At 39.8% G+C, this 22,578-nt stretch overlaps 2 protein-coding genes across 3 annotated transcripts in view; one reads left to right on the top strand and one right to left on the bottom strand.

Annotated features, from left to right (window-relative positions):
* NUP210L (nucleoporin 210kDa-like) overlaps positions 1-19,842 on the top strand; it is a 193,382-nt gene extending 173,540 nt beyond the window's left edge. Inside the window, exons 34-40 of one of the 2 annotated variants that reach the window (XM_006861486.1) lie at positions 4,231-4,357; positions 9,229-9,378; positions 11,996-12,246; positions 13,238-13,442; positions 19,056-19,160; positions 19,574-19,651; positions 19,742-19,842. In XM_006861486.1, the coding sequence (XP_006861548.1) occupies positions 4,231-4,357; positions 9,229-9,378; positions 11,996-12,246; positions 13,238-13,442; positions 19,056-19,160; positions 19,574-19,651; positions 19,742-19,842 (1,017 nt within the window). The remainder of the gene's footprint in view (positions 1-4,230; positions 4,358-9,228; positions 9,379-11,995; positions 12,247-13,237; positions 13,443-19,055; positions 19,161-19,573; positions 19,652-19,741) is intronic. The other variant, XM_006861487.1, reaches the window with a different exon arrangement.
* Positions 19,843-20,162: 320 nt separating this feature from the next.
* Positions 20,163-21,787, bottom strand: RPS27 (ribosomal protein S27). Its single transcript, XM_006861485.1, has 4 exons — positions 21,749-21,787; positions 21,341-21,449; positions 20,609-20,719; positions 20,163-20,251 (listed from the first exon to the last, which is right to left on the bottom strand). The coding sequence occupies exons 1-4, from the start codon at positions 21,752-21,754 to the stop codon at positions 20,223-20,225; spliced, it is 255 nt and encodes an 84-aa protein (XP_006861547.1). The 5' UTR covers positions 21,755-21,787; the 3' UTR covers positions 20,163-20,222.
* Positions 21,788-22,578: the final 791 nt, after the last annotated feature.

The raw sequence follows: 22,578 nt of genomic DNA, 5'->3' as shown, positions 1-22,578 counted from the left end.
AGATGATGTCGTGGAGTGATGGAGCAGCTGGAGACTTTAGATCCAGAGAGGGAGAGCGACTGTGTGCTGAAGACCTGGGGGGCACGGGGGAAGGATTGCATGGAGGGGATTGTAACCTTGGCAATGAGACTATATAAGATAGAATGAATGTAAAACTAATGTTCTCCCATGTAAACTATCACATAATTCACAATAAAACATTTAAGAAAAAATTAAAAATTAAATAAATAAAAGTAAAATGTATGCTATGTTGAAGTTATGTTGTTGTTGTAAAGTGCCATCAAGTCAGTTCAGAAGGTAGTAAGAGCTATAAAGAAGGAAAATGAGGATAGTAGGAGAAAGAGGATTGGAAGTGGAGCAGGGTTTGGAGGGTAACAATTTAAGAGTTATCAGGGAATCTTCGTTGAGATGACATTTTAGCAAAAAAATTAAAAACATGAAGAGATACATCATGCAGATGTATGTTGTTGTTGTTGTTGTCAAGTGCCTTCGAGTCGATTCTGACCCAAAGTGACCCTGTATAGGGTTCCCAAGGAGTAGCTGGTGAGCTTGAACCGCCGACCTTGCAGATGTATATGGAAGAATTTTTAAAGTGTTCCAGGAAGAGGAAACTGTCAGTGTAATGGCCCCAAGGTGGAAGTGTGACTGGTCAAGGAATGCCAAGGGGATCAGTGTGGTTGGAGTGAGTGTAGAGTGAGTGAAATGAGACTGGAGATGTAACGGACAGGCTAGTTCTGTAGAGCCTTGCAGGACTTTGTAAGAACTTTGACATTTATTCCAAGTGAGCTAAGGAACCATTCAAGGTTTTCAGCAGAAGAGATCTGGTGTGGTTTATGCTTAAAGAGATCACTGTGTCCACTGATAGATAGTAGAATGTCGATGCATTGGCAGAAGTAGAAAGAGTAGTTGGAAGGTTATTTCAATAATCCAAGTGGGATATAATGGTGATCCAGCATGATAACAACAGATGGTAAAAAAGTTTATCATTTTCTAGGTATATTTTGTAGGTAGAATTGACAGAATTTCCAGACAGATTGTACAATGGAGTGTTAGAAAATCAAGAATGATTGCAACAATTGTAAAAAGTTAAGAAAATATTATCTTGCTAAATGAAACATTCTATGGTGATTACAGGGCAGTTGTGGGGAGGAGGGGAATGAATAGAGGTAAATACTGTTTAAAAAAAAAAAAAAAGAATGACTTCAGGTTTTTGACTTAGCCAATAAAAGGATACAGTTAGCCTCAAATAAAATAGGAATGATTGTGGGATGACACAGACCAGATCAAATGCTATTGATAGATCAAATAATCTGAAAATTGGCAATTTTGATGAATAGCATTAGTGAAGTAGCTGGAAAGAGAGTTTGAATGAAGAACTGGACAAGAGGATTTGGAGACAGTGAGTCTGGACAACTCTTTCCAGATTGCCAAGAGTTGGGACTATAGCAGGAGGAGAGAAGTGGAACCAAAAGTTTCTCTTATTGTTTTATCATGGGAGAAATGATAGCTTGTGAAGGATCCAGCACAGGGAAAATTTGGTATAGAAAAGTAGGGAGGATTTCTAGAGTGACCCCCAAGAGGTGGTGGCACCAGTGAACAAGGAAAGGGAGGTGATTTAGTGAAGCCTTTCGCATTTCCTCTTTAAAAGTATGTAGCTGCTCCTTTCTCTGAGTATAGACCATTTGTTTATTCCTGTTTTCATTCCTCAAAAGTAATAACTGTCATATTTTGAGCATTGAGCTTGGCAATTTGCCTTTATATATATATATATAGTTGTTAAGTGCCTTTGAGTCAATTCCAACCCATAGCGACCCTGTTTAGGGTTTCTGAGGAGCATTACATATATATTCAGTAATATATATATTCAGTAATATAGTTATATATTCAATAATATATATATTCAGTAATATACTTATATATTCAGTAATATAGTTATATATTCAGTAATATAGTTATATATCCAGTAATATAGTTATATATTCAGTAATATAGTTGTATATTCAGTAATATATATTACCTATTAAGGAGCTCTGGTAGCTTAGTGGTTATGAGTCAGGCTGCCAACCGCAAGGTCATCAGTTTGAAACTACCAGCTGTTCTGCGGGAGAAAGATGAGGCTTTCTGCTCCCGTAAAGATTTACAGCCTTGGAAACCCTGTGCAGGGTCACTATGAGTCAGAACCGACTCCACGGTACTTAACAACAAAAATATATACCTATTACTGAATATATAAATTCAGTAATCTACCATTTTCAATTTTAACAAAACATTGCAAAATAAACATTCAACGTTCATCAAATATTCAACAAAACATCATCCCAATTTTATAGATAATTGCCCCACATGTGCCCACATTAGATGAGGTACCTTATTTTAAGAAGCACATAGTCCAATGATGATGTAAATACATACATATAGATGACAAATAATTACAACATATTGATCATTGCTGTACTAGTGGTATGTCAGAGATGCTCTGGGAGTACAGAAGACAGTCATTATTAGTTCTGCCTGCAAGTGAAATAAGACTAGGTTTCCCATTTAAACTGTCTTGATCATAAAAAATTTGCCGGGCCAAAAAAAAAAAGGGAGAAAGCATTTCAGAGAAGAATAGATGTACAAAGGCAAATAAAGTATATGGAGTGTTTGAAGACCAAAGGACAAATCAGGGTGACTTTAGCATAAGTTTATGAGGGTAAAGAAGGGAAATTTAGATGACCTCCAAAGATATATGTACCATGAGAATACAAGAGGGTTAAGGACAGAGGTGGCATGAGAATATAACTAGAAGAAACAGAAATGAGTAGGTACTAGAAGAGCAAGGAGAAAGAAAGGGTTTCACAGAGTCAAAAGAAGGACTGGGCCCTGTTGTGAGCTGCTACAGAGATGCCAAAAGGCCACTTACATTCTAGTTTATGCACTTTTTAAACTCCCATTATTCATTAACTACCAGACACTTACTGAGGTCTGTTATGTGCCAGGCATTGTGCTGGGCTTGGAAAAGACAAAAATGAAAAAGACTTAACTCCTGCCCTCATTGAGCCCTTCTGTAGCTAACTTGGGGGTTCAGGGCCTTGAATGTTTAAGAAAAAAAAAAAAAAAAAGCAAGCAAACTATGGTAGGGTAGTACTGAGCTTACTTCTTGGACAATATACTGGATTTAAATGGAAAATATTTTGAGAAGAAGAAAAAAAAAGGTCATCATTATCACCATCTTCTATTGTAATTATTAAGTATTTACTTTGTATACAAGGCATAATACAGGATATACAAAAATAAATTATAGCAAATTTATGTCCTTAAAGAATTTACAATCTAATAGAGATTTGTTGTTGTTAAGTGTTGTCGAATTGACTCTGACCCATAGTGACTGTGTAGGGTTTCCGAGGAGCAGCTGGTGAGCTTGAACCGCCTATCTTACAGTTCTAATGGTTTTACAGTCTGGCGCATTAACCCACAGAGCCACACAAGTATTAAATACCTATAATATAAGGCAGAACATTACAAGTAGATTGAGAGAAATAAAGTACTTTAAATTCCTGAGGAAATTGAGATCATATCTAAGAGAAAATGTTCTAATGTTGCATTTGTCTTCAAAGACGTTTTAATAGGAAGTCACACAAGATATGTCAGAAGGAACAATGAACAAAGACCTCCTATGGAAAAAATTTTATTTTTTTCCTAAAAGAAGAACTGACATTGTGGTTCTCAAATATGTGATCCCTAGAAAGATAACTTATACTGTGTCAAACAGATGCTGTTGATTAAATTGTAAGCAATGGTTGTATTGTGCTGTTGTTGTTGTTAAGTCATAGTGATCCTAGATAGGGTTTCCAAGGAGCGGCTGATGGGTTTGAACCACTGACCATTCAGTGTTCCAGTCCAGTGTTTATCCTACAGTGCCACATCAGGAATCCAGATGTACTATAGGGATTCAATAAATACTTTGGAATGAGTAAATGAATGAATGTATGAATAAAAGGAAAAATTACAAGGAGTGGTATCTTAGTTATAAGATATATAAATATCTTATAACTATATATATATATATATATCTTATAATTAGATATATACATATAACTGCATATAAAATATAGATACATGTGTTATATATGTCAGATTTACATCACATTTCAGGGGTGGGGTGGAGCAGGCATAATTCAATCCATAACAGGTAGGGAAGGAGGAAACCAAATTGTAAGAACTTAGGCACAGCTTTTTCTTTGACAGGTGGTGGTCAACGCATCATCAAGATTAACTCTCAGTTATGACATCAAGACTCATCTTACCAATACCCTCAATTCAACTGGGTTCAAGCTCTTCATCACCACTGGCAGAAATGGCGTCAATCTTAAAGGTCAGGAATTGCTTTATAGTTCTGGGTGATTGTTCCCATCATTTCTGTTGTTGCTGTTAAATGACTTTGGATTCCAGCTCATAGCAATGCTGTGTGCAACAGAATGAGATACTACCCAGTCCTGCGCCATCCCCTCACTCGTGTCTGTGTTTGAGCCCATTGTTGGCAGCCACTGTGCCAATGTATCTATTTCCACTGGCCCTCTCCTTTACCAAGCATAGTGTTCTTCTCTGGGGACTGATCCTTCCTGATGTGGTTGTTGTTGTTAGGTTCCATCAAGTCAGTACCAACCCATAGCGACCCTATGCACAACAGAATAAAACACTGCCTGGTCATGAGCCAAACTTGCTATGCCTGGGCCCATTGTTGTTGCCACTGTGTCAATCCATGTTGTTGGGGGTCTTACTGTTTTTCTTGGACCCTCCACTTTATCAAACATAGTATCATTCTCCAGGGACTGGGTCTCCTGATAATATACCCAAAGTATGAGAGACAAAGTGTGGCCATCCTGTCTTCCAAAGAGCACTTTGGCTGTGCTTCTTCCAACATAGATCAGCTTGTTCTTTTGGCAGTCATGGTACTTTCAATATTCTCCTCCAACACCATAACTCAAATGTATTAATTCTTCTACGGTCCTCTTTATTCATTGTGCAACTTTCTCATGCATATAAGGTTATTGAAAATATCATGGCTTGAATCAGGCGCACCTTAGTCCTCAAACCGACATCTTTGCTCTTCAACACTTTAAAGAGGTCTTGTGCAGCAGATTTGCCTAACACACTACGTCGTTTGATTTCTTAACTGCTGCTTCCATGAGTGTTGATGGTGGATCCTTTCTGATTGCATGTCCAAATATGTGAGACAAAGTCTCGCCATCCTCTCTTCTAAGGAGCATTCTGGCTATACCTCTTCCAAGACAGATTTGTTCTTTCTTCTGGCAATGCATAGTTAAATCAATATTCTTCACCAAGACCATAATTGCATCGATTCTTCTTTGGTTTCCCTTATTCATTGTCTAGTTTTCTCATCCATATGTGGTGATTGAAAATACCGTGGCTTGGGTTAAGCTCAATCTAGTCCTCAAAATCACATCTTTGCTCTTCAACACTTTAAACAAGGTCTTTTGCAGCATATTTGCATCTTTTTTAACTTCCCTCAATTTATTTTCTCCTTTTTATTAGTAATCCAAGTTTCCTTTAATTTAGAAATTGACCATATCTCAGCAAAGAAATCAAAGAATGCTATGTTGTTGTTGTTATGTGCTATGGAGTTGGTTCTGACTCATAGCGACCCTGTACAGGGTTTCCGAGGCTGTAAATCTTTATGGGAGCAGAAACCTCATCTTTCTCCTGTGAAACAGCTGGTAGTTTTGAACTGCTCACCATAAGATTAGCAGTCCGATTCATAACCACTACGCTACCAGAGCTCTTAAAGAATGCTATGGTGGAGAGATGGAGCGGCTGGGAACTCTAGACCCAGAGAGGGAGAGGGGCTGTGTGCTGACGACCAGGGAGCAAGCTTGCAGGGTGTACCATTTGGTTAGTTGATGATGCATGGAGGGGATTGTAACCAAGGCAATGTAATGACACACAATAGGATGAATGTAAGCTAATATTCTCCCATGTAAAATACCACATAATTCACAACAAAACATAAAAAAAAAAGAAAGAAAGAATGCTGTGGAACTCAATAAACCAAACCCACTGCCATCAATTCAGACTCATAGTGATCCTATATATGGTTTCAACACTGGAAATCTTTATAGGAGCAGACAGCCTCATCTTTCTCCCATAGAGCAGCTGATGGGTTTGAACCACTGATATTGCAATTAGCAACCAGCATATGCCACCAGAAATCCTTTATAGGACTAGATCTCAAAACTTATGAATGGGGGGTGGGGGGCAGAGAGGGCAAGGGGGGTGCAGGATTGTAGGATGTACTCTTTGGTTGGTTGATGATACATAGTGAGGATTGTAACCATGGCAATGAAATGGTATACAATAGGATGAATGTAAGACTAATGTTCTCTCATGTAAACTATCACATAATTGACAATAAAACCTTTAAAAAATGTTTTTAAACCATTCTAATCATGAGAAAAACATCAGACTAGCTGAAATGGAGGGATATTCTACAAGTATCTAACCAGTTCTTCACAAGACTGTCAAGGTCATAGTTTTGTGACAAGAAAAGACTGTCACAGATCAGAGGAGAGTAAGAAGATCTAACAATTAATTCAATGGGAATCCTAGATTGGATTGTGGAATAGAAAGAAAATATTAATGGAAAACCTGGTGAATTCTGAGTTTAGCTAATAGTAGTGTGGCAATGTTGGTATTTTAAATTCTCACAAATGCACATGGTAGTATATGATATCAATAATAAGGGAAATTGGATGAGGGAGCATGGGAACTCTGTACTATTTTGTCATTTTTCTGTTAAACTTATTCTAAAATAAAACAGTTGATCAACAAACAAACAAAAACTAATGACTGAATTGAAGTTTTAAAATAGATTCAATTTAGTTATTATTTTCTTTCTAGTTGTGCATAACTTTGCCTGAATGCAAGAGGTAACCAAGACCAGGGACTTTTAACCATGGCTGGTTACCAAGGCTACCCAAGGAAAGTTTTTATAAGTGTAGATTTGTAGATTCCACCCAGTGATTTATTAAATCAGGATAGAGCCTAGGAGTACATTCTTTGAAAGTTTCCCAAAATTTTAGAATCACTACATTAAATTATATCTGATTTGGGGATGGGGGTAGTATTTAGCAAATAGTCTTATTGTATATGGGTTTGTTTCTCTTTTCTTCTACACTAGGCTGTAATTTATGGTAAAAAGAAAAAAAAAGAGGAATGAAAACAAACTAAAATACATGAAACTCCTGTTGTTGTTAAGTGCTGTCGAGTTAGTTTCAACTTGTAGCTATCCTGTATAGAGTTTCCAAAGACCAACTAACTGGTGGGCAGTTAAGCAGTCCAGTGCTTATCCTACAGTTCCATACCAGTACTCCAATGTTCCACAAACTCTACTAGGAATTTGTATATATTTTATTATTTAATGACCTTACCATGTAACATCATTATGAGTTGGAATCGATAGCAACAAGTGTATTATATAGTTATTACCCTCATTTTAAAGATAAAAATACCAAGGCTAAGAACAAATAACTTGCACAAGGTAATAACCAATTAGTGGCAGAAATGGTAAATATGTCCCACTCCAAAGTCCATGTTCTTTCATTCCCTTTAAGAAACAAAAAAAGAACAAATTTCAGCTTTTTTTTCTTAACAGGTGAATAGTCAAAACCAAGCAGAGAAGTCCACAGCATCATTGTTGTTTGGTGCCATCAAGCTAGTTCTGACTCGCAATGACCCTGTGTACAACAGAACAAAACACTGACCAATCCACAACAACATAACTGTCTATAAAACTTGTTGTTGTTATTAGGTGCTGTTGAGTCGGTTCTGACTCATAGCAACCCTGTATAGGGTTTCCAAGGAGCAGCTAGTAGGTTTGAACTGCTGACCTTGTGGTTCACAGTCCAGTGCTGATCTGCAACTCTATTTGACCTTTAACCCCTCAACCTATAAGTGCATAACGTATTTCCACATTGTTAGACATTCAATTTTATTATAAAGACAATTTAAATAAAGAATATTTTATCTTTTTTAATTTTCCAGGTTCTTTTACAGAGAAAAAGAATTAAGAGGTGTTTACTAGCATATTCACCATTGCTTATCTTGTTTTAAAGACAATAATTCTTTTCTCCAAACTCTTTCTAAAATCACAATTTACTTTATTAAGAAACCTCACACATCAGTCCTTTTGATCTTGCTGACAGTCTCCAAAAGAGGAGGGTTGTGCCTGGACTGCAGGCAAATGGGCTGCAAACCAAGAACTTTGAGAAACACCACAGGAACAACTGTTACTAGCAGGGCACCAATTCCTGTTCTCTCTAAAAGAAGGCCACCCATTACAGCCAGCCTATCTATGGCACTGGTCTGTTGTACTGGCTCTATTGGCTCCTGTGTTGATAAAGTTCCAGGGATCTTTGACTTGAATCATCCTACAATCAGTTATAAAATAAAACACACCTTCCTAGATTTAAAAGCTACCTCCCAATTGTAGTACTTTGTTTTTGTTTCATTTTTTTATTATTTATTTTTGTTGTTGTTGTTGTTGTTGAGAATCGACACAGAAGAATTCCACCAATTCAACAGTTTCTACATGTACAATGCAGTAACATTGAGTGCATTCTTTGAGTTGTAGAAGCATTCTTACCTCCCTTTTTCAGTTATTCCTCTCCCCTTAACATAAACCGACTGCCCCTAAATTTCTTTGTAGTACTTTGTTTTCACTTGTTGTTGTTATGTGCCATGGAGTCGATTCTGACTCATAGCGACCCTGTACAGGATTTCCGGTCTGTTTTATTCCCACAAAGAACTCCAAAAGTCTTTGAAAGAAGATAATGATCATGGAAGCCCCATCATAGTCATTGACAAACTCTCAGAGGCAACGGTTTAAATTATTCTTTCTCTTTGATTGTAGTAGGAACCAGTGGAGCTGGGCAAATGAAACAGAGCTTGATCTTCCTTGCTTATGTTCCAAATAAGTTTATGACACCAAACTGCCTTCATATAGTGTTGTTGCTGTTGTTTTTGTTAAGCGCTATCCAGTCAATTCTAACTCATAGGAAACCCTGTATAGGGTTTCCAAGGAGCAGCTGGTGGGTTTGAACTGCCGACCTTGTGGTTCAAAGTCCAGTGTTGATCCTATAGCACCGCACTAGGAGTCCAATATAATAGTGTCCTCTTTTACAAATTCTTGTTAGTGACATCTTTATTTGCTTCTTTTCTGCTTATTAGGATCCTGTACGCCAAATCAGGTCTTGGCCATTACAACAATACTTCTTCCAGAGACCCTCATGCTGTGCCATGTACAGTTCAGTAATACCTTGCTAGACATTCCAGCAAGTAAAGTGTTTCACGTCCAATCAGATTTCAGCACAGACAAAGGTAGGTTCCACCAGTTGCATCTAGTTTTCCCCTAGCTTCATATTTATACTTTCTTAATGAATTGCATTTATACTTTCCAATTTCATGATCTGTAACTGTGGAATATTTCCCAATCAACATTTGTGTTTAGTCCATTAAGCATATATTTAATACATGCCCCCTGTGCTTTGCTATGTTGTAGTACTTAACCATATTAGTACTTTTTGTTTTCTTCTTAGTCTCCATCACTTCTGTGAGGATTTGGATTGTCTCATCTTTTATCCCCAGCATGTAGTACAGTGTTTGAATGTTTGTTGTTGAACTGAAGGAGTTTTCAAGCAGTTGAATAGCATTAACAAGGGTGGAAAACTATAAAGCAACTGATCTAAGATGAGAAGATTCATGTCAAATGTAAGGCTACATTTGTGCTACATCATGTAGTACTGCTGCATCATGAGAGAGGTCAGGCAATTTGACTGTACGAGTTTTGAAGGAAGGTTCATTCAGCAAATTATTGGGTGCCAAGTATATGCCTGGCACTAGAACTAGCATGGAGGAACAAAGAGTAAGACAATGCTTTTAACTCTCTCACTGCTAATGCACAGGGTGGTCAGCTATAGGATAGAAGTACACATGGGGTGCTAGAGTAACAGAAAGAAAGGAATATCGGCATTAAACCTGGAGGCTGAATATGGTTTTACACAAATGACAGGAGACAGCTAGATGGGACAAGAACAGGATATTTCAGGCACTATAGAGCCCTAAAGTGTTTTCAAAAATAAGAGGAAAACTGCCTTAAAGAAAAGTATCCAGGTGCAGTTTGTTGTTGTTGTTGTTAAGTGCCATCAAGTCAGTTTTGACTCATATTGCCTCTGTGTAGGGTTTCCGAGGAGCAGCTGGTGGATTTGAATCACTGACCTTGTGGTTCACAGTCCAGTGCTAATCCTACAGCACCACACCAGGAGTCCAATATAGAGAGTAGATAAAAAAGGGAGGTAGAGAGAACCGTGAAGGGGCCACTGCAACAATCCAAGCATGAATTACTGAGGGTCCAGTTGTGGTGGTGGGGGTTAATGTACTGGACTGCAAGGTTGGTTTGAACCACAAGGTCAGCAATTCAAGCTCACCAGCCGCTCAACAGGGTCACTATGGGTCAGAACCAACACTACAATATTTAATAACAACAACTGGTGTGGCACTGTAGGATCAGTACAAACCACAAGATTGGCAGTTCAAACCTACCAGTTACTCCTTGGAAACCCTATAGAGGGTCACTGTCAGTTAGAACAGACTCAAGGGCACATAACAACAAAGTAATAAACGTTAATGAAGGAGGCAAATGTCAGAGACATCTCAAAGATGAGTCAGCAAGATTTGAAGAATGATTGCATATAGGAATGAAGAAAAAGGATGTCAAGAGACAACTTATATCTGAGTGTGAATAACTAAAAAAATAATACCTTTTATAGGAATAGGAATAAGAGATGGAGCTGGTTGTTAAAGAAATGATCAAACTGTGTGCACAGCTTGCCTTTCATAAACCATTCCTGATTTCACCAACTCTCCTTCATTGTATGCCCCCTCAGTACTTAACTGCCCTACTTTTACTGTATTATTTAATGCTTTCTAATGGGGTCCTAAGGGGCTCTGGTAGCGTAGTGGTTACAAATGGAGCTGCTAATCTCACAGTCAGCAGTTCGAAACTACCAGCTGTTCCATGAGAGAAAGATGAGGCTTTCTGTTCCCATAAAGATTTATAGCCTCGGAAACCCTGTACAGGGTCGCTATGTGTCGGAACCAAATCCATGGCACATAACAACAATAAATGGGGTCCTAAGGAGCTCTGGGAGCATAGTGGTTATGAATTGGGCTGCTAATCTCACAATCAGCAGTTCAAAACTACCAGCTGTTCCACGGGAGAAAGATGAGGCTTTCTGCTCCCATAAAGATTTACAGCCTCAGAAACCCAGTACAGGGTTGCTATGAGTCAGAACTGACTCCGCAGCACATAACAACAACGGGGTCCTGGTGTGGTGCTGTGGGTTAATGCACAGAACTGCAAAGTCTGTTCAAGCTCACTAGTCGCTTCTCGGAAACCCTATACAGGGTAAGTCACTATAGGATCAACACTGGACTGCTAACCACAGGGTCAGCAGTTCAAATCCACCAGCTACTCCTTGGAAACCCTACACAGGGTCGATATGAGTTAGAATTGACTCGACAGTACATAACGTTTTGCTTTATCAATAATAATATCTTAGGCAACTTGTTCAGTTGTGGGTTCCCTCTGACTTTCTTTGGTTATCCCCTCATAGTGGCCAATTGTTGTTCTGACTCATAGTGACCCTGTATAGGGTTTCCGAAGGTTTAAATCTTCAAAGGAGCAGAAAGCCTCTTCTTCCTCCCATGAAGCAGCTGGCAAGCTCAAACCATAAACCTTGTGGTTTGCAGTCCAGTGCTTATTATATGGAGCCACTGAGCTCCCATAGTGGTTAATAGTGTGTAGATAATGAATACTCAAAACTGAGTTCGTATTTTCTCTTTTGCTTAGTTTACACGTCATTTTTCTTTCCTATCCTAATTCATATGACTCAACAGAACTTCTGAGCTTTCCTGATGGTTTTTCTCTTTTCTTCAGGGGTTTATGTCTGCTTAATCAAGGTTCGAGCCCAGTCTGAGGAGCTGCTGCAGGCCCTCAGCATGGCTGACACCTCAGTCTATGGGTGGGCTAAACTCATCAGTGAACACAGCAAGAATGGAATGCAAAGAATCCTCATTCCTTTCATCCCAGCCTTTTACATCAATCAGTCAGAATTGGTTTTTAGCCACAAACAAGACATTGGGGAGATAAGAGTACTGGGAGTGGATAGAGTTCTTGAGAAGCTAGAGGTAAGTTAATGACTGATAAGGGATTTGGAAAAAAAAAGATTTTTCATTCTCAGTTCAGTGGTAAAGGAATTTACTGAGTGAATTGATAAACATCACTACAGGAAATTCTTAAACTGAAGAAAAGCGATATCCTTCATCATGACAAAGAGGAGAGTGATGTTTTTGTTGTTAAGTGTCATCAAGTCAGTTCCAACTCATAGTTGCCCTGTACAGGGCCTCTGAGGAGCAGCTGGTGGGTTTGAACTGCCAACTTTGTGGTTCACAGTACAGTGCTGATCTTACAGCACCACAATGCTTTCAAATCAGTTTCCAACTCAAAGTGACCCTGTACAAGGTTTCCAAGGAGTGCTGATGGGTTTTTGAACCACTGTCAACTGGGTTAACAGTCCAGTACTTATCCTACAGCACCACAGCAGGACTCTGGAGAGTGATGTTGTTCTTGTTGTTAGGTACCATCGAGTCAGTTCTGACCCATAACTACTCTATATAGGGTTTTCAAGGAGCAACTGGTGAACTTGAACTGCTGAGAGGACAATTTTCAAAGTTCTAGTTTAAGTTCAAAAAGTTGAAGCCTCTTTTATTCTTGCAGCTCATGTTCTTCCCTTATCCTTCAGTACATCTAAGGGTTGTTGTTATTGTTAAGTGCCATCAAGTCAGTTCTGACTCATAGTGACCCTGTTTAGGAGCAGCTAGTGAGTTTGAGCCATCAACCTTGCTGCTTTATCCCACAGCGCCACACCAGGACTCCACATCTAAAGGAGTGAAGAGTAAATGACTGACAGTATCAGACAACCAGCAGGAATTAGAAATCCAGGTCTCTTTGGACAGTTCTTGAAATGTTATGGTTGGAACATACAAGGAAGCTTCAAAATATTGGTGGAAAAAAACCTTTATCATTTCATTACATTTTTCCAGGAACTTTTTCAGCCTCCTTGTATTGATACATTCTCTTCCTTCAATCAAACAAATATCATTTTCTCTTTTCTCCAAGGTCTTTCCCAGCTCCCCAATTCTAGTGGTCGCTAGTGAAAGGCACTCTATCCTTACACCTGGCCTGGTCATCTACCCAGTAAGAGTGGTCAACTTCACTTCCCTCCAGCAGATGGCATCACCTGTTTTCATCAATATTTCCTGTGTGCTCACCCAGCAAAATGAGGCTGTGTTGGTGAGAGCTGTAAAGGATAAGTCTGGTGCAGGTGAGCTTTGGAGAAAATATGTAACTTAAATGGGAAAGAAAGTAGAATGTATTATTCACAATTTAGTCAACAAGATGTGTTCAGCCACTTGACCAAGATTATTCCAACAAACTGGGGTATGAATTTTCCAGACCTTTCTAAAATATAACCTTTAGGTAGCTTTGTTCTCACTTGTTAGGTAAAGTTATACTTAAGAATAGTTATGTCAACTTCCAGGGCACGATGGCAGAGTTGGCAGACATGCTGAGCAGACCCCCTGCAATAAGGATACAGTTGTTATTGTTGTTAAGTGCCACTGAGTGGGTTCCAACCCATTGAGACCCTGTATAGGGTTTCCAAGGAACAGCTAGTGAGCTTGAACCACCAACCTTGCAGTTCAAATGGCTTTGCAGTCTGGCACATTAACCCAGAGCACCACACCAGGACTCCAAGGATACAGTAGACCAAATAAAACAGATACAGATGGTGATCCTAGAACTCTGTGCTTCAGATGATAGGTCAGAGAGGTAGATTGTGTGCTGATTAGAAGAGCAGGAGCAGTGAGGGAGGAAATGGAAAGGCAGGCTGTTGGCTGGCCTGGAGTGGCTAGGCCATCTTGAGCTTTTGCAGGTGGCTATTGATACAGCAACCTGGGGGCACAGCATGTCTGGTGGAGGGGTGCAGTTCTCCCTTGTTTCCCCCACTTCCTGATAGCCAGAGGCAGAGGCAGTCCCTGCCTTCACCTGCTCAGCAGTAAGTGGCAGCCACTACTGCGCAGCCTTTGCTCTGGCTGGGGTCAGGAGCCTGCATACCATCCCTGCATTTGGAGGCTTGCGAATTTCACCTCATTAAGATCTTTTTTTTTCTTTTTTTAACTTTGTGAATTGAGTGAGTGAAGGTTTACAGGGCAGCTCATCAGTTTTACATTCAGCAAATCATTGCAATGATTACACCCCCTCCATGCACCCTCAAGCCAACAGTATTTACCTCTATATTAACCTTTTTTTTTTTTTGATGTACGCATACCATGTTTAAAAAATATATATTTAAATGTCCAAAGGGCATATTTTGCAAGCCAGCCTCCTGCCCACCGGCACACTGCCTTTCTCACTCCATGGGCCTGTAGTCCTCTGCTGCTCTGCTCTAAACCATGGCCTCTGCCATCATCTCTGTTGTCGCTTTTCTGGTTAGGATCCCTCACATCTCTCATGCTCTTCCCGCTTGATGGTCCTAGGATCCTCTGTTTCTGAAATGACAGATTAACTGCTCCCTCCTTTTAGTTATACCTCTTCTACATTTACAGTTGTGACCATCACCATTAAATCTGACAACTAATCATAATTGAATCATATAATCCTATCCCCCTCATCACCAGACCCATCTGAACAAGAGGAAAACTATTCAGTGGGGTTTCTGTTGTACTTTCCTTGTTCTAACACTAAGCACCCTCATGAAAACTTGTAAGCCAGCTATTTCATGCCTTTATAGCCCCCAATTTTGATAGCCGAAGTCTAAGTTGCCTGTCCCTATCAACCCAGTATCATTAGATCTTTTATTGCTGTTGCTTGTTTTGGGGAGACAGCAATTGTGCCTGTAAGGCCCAGCCACATCTATACCTCCTGTAACTCCACCCACTAGGCAAGCTCCAAAACTCACTACTGTACCACCGGATCAGTGATAATCAGCAGCCACCATCAGACAAACCCACCCTGAACTAAGTAAGTTACATAAACAGTGAATGGAACTGTTTACATACTTACAGTCTCTATATATCCACCAGGAGATAGGTGGTGAGTGTCTTGAGAACATACCATCATACAGTCATAAATTAAATATAAATACAATGACACCACAGTGTCTCAGAGAAAACACAGTTTCAGCTTATATCAAGAAATGAGAGAGTGCCTCACACAATTGACCAAAATACCTGAAATGGTATCAAACTACCTGATAAGGAATTTAATAGAATACTTAGGTAACAGTCTATTGATTGAGAGAATGATGGATAAAATGCAAATTAAATCAAGGAAAACACAGACAAAACTTTAGAAGAACTCAGGAAAAGCTACAAAAACTGACAAAATAAATGAAAAATTGGAAGCCATACAAAAACAGCAAATAGAAAGCCAGATTAATACTAAGACTTCAGAAATAGATAATAATACATTCAAAGGGCAAAGAAGCACAATAAAATCAATGGAAGATCCAATTAGTGATCTTAAAGACAAATCTCTCAATATTCATCTCCTAGAGAAACAATCTGGCACACTGATGTGGTACTGTAGGATAAGCATTGAATTTCTAACCACAACATTGGGGGTTCAAACACCAGCCAGTCCTTAGAAACCCTATACAGGATCACTATGAATCAGAACTGATTCAATGGCACTTACCAACCAACTAAGAGGAGCAATGGGGTGTGTGGGGGAGAATCTCAATAAAGCCTAAGATTTAAGACATATGTGGAACACTATCAAGAGAAATACTATTTATGAGTGACATTGCAGAACAGGATGACCAAAAAAAAAACTAGAGAAAATTGTAGAATAGCTATTGGAAGAATAATCAAACTCTTCAAAACCAGACAGGGAAAAAATCCTGATAACAGCTCAGGAAAAATGAAAAGTTACCAACAAAGCAGAACTAGTAAGACTAAACTCTGATTTTTCAGTAGAAACAATGCGGGGGTGGGGACACACAATGGAATGACATATAAAATTATGAAAAGAAAAAAAAATTGCCAACCGAAAATCATGTTACTGTTGTTAGGTGCCATCGAGTTGGCACCAACTCATAGCAACTCTATGCACAACATTGCCCAATCCTGCACTAGCCTCACAATCATTGCAAAGCCCAAGCCAATCCATCTCATTGGGAGTCTTCCTCTCCTTCTCCGACAATAGTTATCAGACTTGCTGCTATAGCTTGTTATTACTTACTTACTATATCAAGCTTCATTTTTTGATAACATCACTTGTCACAAATCAGGTTTAATATTTCTGTAAACTGCAATTTAGTATGTATATTTTGTAAGATCGTAGAAGAATTAATGCATTTGAGTTATGGCGTTGGAGAACATTGAAAGTGCCATGGGTTGCCAAAAGAACAATCAGATCTATGTTGGAAAAAGTACAGCCAGTGTGATCCTTGGAGGCCAGGATGGCCAAACTTCGTCTTTCATATTTCAGACGTATTGTCAGGAGGACCAGTCGCTAGAGTAATATCAGGTTTGGTAAGGTGGAGTGTCAGAGGAAGACCTCCAATGAGATGGATTGGCAAAGTGGCAGTATCAATGGGCTCAAGCATGGCAACAATTCTGAGGTTAGCCTAGGACCAGGCATTGTTTCATTCTGTTGTGCATAGGATTGCTATGAGTTGGTACCAACTCAATGGCACCTAACAACATTTAATAAGGAGCTCTGGTAGCAGTTCAAGACCACCAGCTGCTCCATGGTAGAAAGATGAGGCTTTCTGCTTATGTAAAGATTTGCAGCCTAGGAAACTCTATGCAGGGTGCTATGAGTCAGAACGGACTCCACAGTACACCACCACCTCCATGTATTTAGCTTTTATTGAGATGGGAACTGTAGACTTCACCAGAATGCTAAAGTTGTCCACATACAATGCACACATACACAAAACCACTTTTGAGGAATTAAAGGGGAGTGAGAAGTGTTTCTAACAAACTTCCAGTTCCATACAAGCCATGTGAATGCTATTATAGGCCAGGAAGACAAAATAGGGAGCTCACTTTAAAATAGCTTAGAATTAGAAGCAGGGATAGGTTCCCTATAGAAAGAGGGGATAATGCTGACAAAAGTTAAAATGCCTTTTAATTTTATTTGGACTCTTTTTTATCTGTAAGGCATCGGAAAGCCAAGTGAGACCTAATCAGAATTGGTGTAAAGCATTTAGTACACACTGCAAGCAATGTCTTTTTTCAGAGTGAATCAATTTGCAAAATGCTAAAAATGAGCACGATTACAGTGAGAAAAGCTTGATTTCAGAGGTAGAGTGCCTATACTAGAGAGGCTAGGCTAAACAGGAACCAGGTGTGAAGACTACCTTATACACAGGAGATTCAAAAGAACATTGTATTAAAGATAAGTTAGAAACAAACCAGAAACCCCTAAAAACTACTAAACGCTTTGATTTTGTCATTTGTTTTGAGTATATGGAGGCAGATCACCAGCCCTTTCTTCTGCAGCACTGCTGGGTGGGTTTGAGTACCAACCTTTAGAAGTCAAGCCCACTAGAGCTGAGAGTAAGTTGTCCAGATGATATAAAGTGGGAGAAGGTGTGCAGAACACCCAAATTTGCATGTAGTACCCATTTGACCTAGCTTGGATGGCTTGATGATCAAAACTCAATCACAGGAAAACATATTTGATATAGGAAGCAAGTGTCAACGGCGACAATTTGATGAACTTGACCTTATCTTATAGATGTAGTAGCACAAAATACCAACCACGACGGAAATCTTCAAATAAAGTCTCAAGTATATCCCATATGCCCTCAGTACATAAGGCTGCTGTTAAGTGCCTTCAAGTTGATTCCAACTCATACAGCAACCCTAGTGTTTCAGAGGAGCAGCTGGTGAACTTGAACTGCCAACTTCGCAGTTCACAGGGCTTTGCAGTATGATACATTAACCCAAAGCACCATGCCAGGACTCCATTCAGGGTCCTGTCAAGTTGATTCTGACCCATAGCGACCCTGTATAAGGTTTCCAAGGGGCAGCTTGAACCACCAATCTTGCAGTTAAAACGACTTGCAGTCTGAAGTATTAGCCCACAGCACCACACTAGGACTTCGGGTTAGGGACTAGCAACTCAGACATTAACTACCTAAGAGGAGGGAGAGGACTATCAAGACAGGAAGTGGCTTACAAACCTTACCGGAGGGAGTTGTTTTAGAGCAAGTTGGGGGAAGGTAGAAGCCCCACGGAATAATTTCCATCTTGTGTAGATGTGTCAGGTGAAAGGAGATGGGATTAATTCTTTTAATAGTAATTGTTATCTTGTCACAATTGCAAAGGTAGGTATGTAACAAAAAGAGGTAGTTAAATTTATTCCAGAACCAGAGTGAAGAGCATGAGCAGAACTTGGGATCCTAACCAAAGCAGCAGCACCAGATGGAGGCAGAGATGACATGGAGAGACAAGAGCATGACTCTAGACTCATGGAAAGAAAGGCAGTGTGCTGACAAACCAGGGGGCTGGTTTGCAAAATGTGTCCTTTGGTTGTTTAAATGATTACATATTCCTGCGTATTCTTGTGTATATCAAAAGAGAGGGGCTTGTAATCATTACAATGAAACAAGATGCAACTGGTTAAAGTGCAAAAGAAGTCAAGCCCAAGCCTTTTGAGGTACCAGTAATATCTTGAGTGGAAAGAGTCCAGTGCTTATGTACTGTCCTAAGCTTGATGAAGGAAAACATGTCACTTAGAGTCAGAGTGCACAGAAACATGTTATTTTCAAGGTGGCAGAGGAATTAAGGAATCAGGTCAAGAAATTTATTACTTAGTTCAACACCAATAGGTCACTTTCTACTATTTACTCTTAAATGCAGTATCTAACGGGTATATTAAGTAACCACCATCCTGTTTATTGTTTATTCTAATCAATGTATAGATCAGTGCGAAGATTCCAGTGTCATCCAGCAGCTTACTGGTTCTTACCAGATCCTCTTCTTTACCCTCTTTGCAGTGTTAGCATCAACAGCTTTCATCTTTCTGGGTAAGATGAAACTGCCTCAATTTTATTTCAAACTCAATGCAGACAAAAATTACCTCTTTACTCTAATTTCCAAGTAGCTGAAACTTTAAGCTTCCAAAACTTTACTGCTATCACCAAGGAGAAATAAACTGTGACCAACTATGAAACCTCAGAGATGATTCAAGTAATGTCAATATTGTCCAGACTTGCATTTATTTTTCAACCAAAGATGAAATACTTCCAATTATACAAGCTACTGAAATCCTGCTATTATTCTCACAAGAATTAAAACCCAAGTCTCTTCTCACCTCTCCTTTCTGAAAGCATTTTACAGTTGACTTTGCCCAGTGAGACCTTCTTCCTCCCCCCACCCCCAACCAAAATCAGACAATGCCTTTTTTGGTGACATTTCTTTCCCCTTTTCCTTTTTCCAGCATATAATGCCTTTCTCAACAAGATACAGACAGTTCCAGTTGTGTATATACCAACCCTAGGAACTTCTTCAGAGTCAGGTAAAGAACTGCTGTCCTTGTTTTTGAAAAGCTCATAAATGTTTTATTCACCAGAGCTTTCATCACCTCCCTTTCTCCATTTATTTCTAGGTTTTTATAGCTCTACACGTTCTCCTCCTCCCTTCTTGAGGACACAACACCCAGCAGGCCAGAGTCGGCTACAACATTGGTTATGGAGTATAAGACACTAATCTATCACTGGATAGTCACCTTAAATATAGCAGAATGGTGCTCTAGCCAGAGACAGTAAACCCAGAAACCTCTACACTCCAGCCTACTACACCAAGCTTCTGAGGACAGTAAATAAAAGATTTTAAGCACTTTTTCAAGTAATGCACTCGATTGTTTTAAAGATCAATGGTTAGTGTTACCCAATGAATCCAGCCAGGTAGGTTTAAAAAATACCAAAACAACCTTTAAGTACCTGGCCACTTACTTGCTCCAGATTACTATAGTATTTCATCACTCTTCTGGTTGCCCTGAATACTTGCAGTAAAAAAAAGACAACAAACAGGATGTATCCAAAATGTTTATTGGGATTGTTTCCCACTCATCTTGATTCAGGGTGCTTTTAGTGCTGCTTCCGTCTGAAGGAGCATCCTGGTAGAGAAAAGGTTCAGAAATTAAGTAACATCAACCTACCCACCCTGTTTACCCAACAATCCAAGCAGATTTCATTCTAATAGAATACACACAGGAAAGCTACCTCTCTTTTATGTCTCAACTCCTTCAGCTAACAAGACATTTAAGGACACTCATATGAAGTGCCTTTTCTCACCCCATCCTGCTCAGCTTTAGCCAGTAATACTATTTAAATTAATACATGGGTTTTTACTGAGTAGGAGAAAAAAAGAACAATCCAACTATCTTTATAAGACAATTGCAGAGCATACATTATACATGGTCTCCTTAGATAGGAAATTCAAAGTTCAACATTTTAACATCAAATCACATTACCTTCTGTAAGCCTTGCTTTTCCTCCTGTAGGCTGACAGAGAACAGTGGAACAGCCAACACACAAAACTACTGTTTGTGCATGGCTAAATACCGTGGTGATTTTATAGCATCCTGTAAAAAAACAGAGGAGGATTTAACAAATTCTCCCCAATAATTATCCCCACATCTTCCTCCACTTAAATGTATGTTTTCACAATATGCATGTTATTATGTAAACTTGAAATTTACTATCCTAAACCATTGATTACCTGGCTCTAAGGATGCAATCTGGGCTACCTGACCCAGCCTATGGATTTGGTGTTAACCATCTTAGAGCCTGAAAGGACAGAGGGGTGGAACCAATAATTATTCAAAGATCAAAAAACAAAGAGAATCCTCCAGGGGTAAGGGTAGGAGGAGGGAGACTATCAGTAATGGATCAATGCATCCACCCACTTGCCTCCAAGTTCAAGTAAAGAATCGCAGCTCATCCCCAGTAACATTTCCCACAGCAAAGACAGCTAAAGTTTGCATATGGAAGTTTGATGGGCGGATCATTCTGAACAAATGCTCCCCTAAAATACAAAGTTTATCACTCCCTCATTCAACTGTTTTAGAAAAAGACAGGACTATCTGCATTTTAAAAGCTAACTAAATGCTAAACTGCTTCTAAGAAAAGGCAAGCTCAAACTTTTTCCAAGTGTTGCGGGCCAATCCAGTTCTCTCCCCACTTCTAACTAAGTACCTCCTTACCTGGGCATTTCACATCCATGAAGTAGGAATTGGGACTCTGCACCAGACGCTTCTTCTTGTGTTTCCTCTTCTCCTCTTCTGGAGAGGGATGAAGGAGATCCTTTGCAAGCTAAGGTGGGCATAAATACAAAGATTTAGAAACTAACAGCGAATATAGGATGATCGAAAACAGTTCCCACTGCCACACCGGGCAAAGTTCGCCCCTGATATCTGCGCAGCTGAGCCGCCATCTTGTCCTGTCTGCTCCCGCCTACGCAGGTTAACGCAGTGGGCCTCTGGAGTCCCATAGTCCACGTCCTAAGTCGTACGGAGGGTAACTGTGGACCCTATGCGCCACAAAATCAGCATGAGGGGACCGTGGGGACAGAAGAGCGGGATATCTACGGAAACCTGGACCAGGGGACTCACAGGCATGATAGCATGCAGAGGTCGTCACCGCCGGAAAGGAGCGAAAGTGGAAATCCTGCTCCTTATATCCGGCATCGTACCGGAAGTGACGTCTACTACTTTTATCGCCATGTTGTGAAGGTCCTCCTCCCCTGGGTCGTTCTACAGAGGAGCTAGAAGACGACTGCCATTTTAGGAAGGTCTCCACATTGGCGGCATGACACTGATCTGTCGCCATGTTGAGAGGGTGTGCTTTCTATCTGACATCGGCATTGTTTGATCTCTGCCATCCAAGAATAAACTGACACTTTTTAAATTTCGTGCTACACCTTGACGGTCGGAGTCTACTAAATAATAACCGCTGAAACGAGTTCTATCCGGAACTTCTATTTCTATACTTTTTTCCTGCTCCTTCTATAGGGGGTGGTTCCTCCTGATAATATGCCCAAAGCATAATAGACCAAGTCTGACCATCCTGGCTTCCAAAGAGCATTCCGGTTATCCTTCTTGCAACACAGATTTGTTTGTTCCTCTGGCAGTTTGTGGTACTTTCAATATTCTCCTCCAACACTGTAACTCAAATGCATCAATATCTTATACAGTCCTCCTTATTCATTGTCCAACTTTCACATACATATGAGGTCATTGAAAATATCATGGCTTCTGTCAGGTGCACCTTAGTCCTCAAACTGACGTCTTTGCTCTTCAAGACTTTAAAGAGGTCTTGTGCAGCAGATTTGCCTAATGCAATAATTGTTTGATTTCTTCTCTGCTACTTCTGAGTGTTCTCTGGTAGCGTAGTGTTTACGAATCGGGTTGCTAACCTCAAGGTCAGCAGTTAGAAACTACCA

This window comes from Chrysochloris asiatica, unplaced genomic scaffold (genome assembly GCF_000296735.1).
Source record: "Chrysochloris asiatica unplaced genomic scaffold, ChrAsi1.0 scaffold00042, whole genome shotgun sequence".
Lineage (NCBI taxonomy): Eukaryota > Metazoa > Chordata > Mammalia > Afrosoricida > Chrysochloridae > Chrysochloris > Chrysochloris asiatica.
The sequence above is the reverse complement of the archived record's forward strand: the minus strand, read 5'-3'. Positions and strand labels throughout refer to the sequence as shown.

Excerpts from the sequence above, each read along its gene's own strand:
- RPS27 (XM_006861485.1), bottom strand. Across the intron at positions 20,720-21,340 it reads CATGGATGTGAAATGCCCAG|GATGCTATAAAATCACCACG; the intron begins GTAAGGAGGTAC and ends GTTTTTTTACAG. Across the intron at positions 20,252-20,608 it reads AAAAGCAAGGCTTACAGAAG|GATGCTCCTTCAGACGGAAG; the intron begins GTAATGTGATTT and ends TTTCTCTACCAG.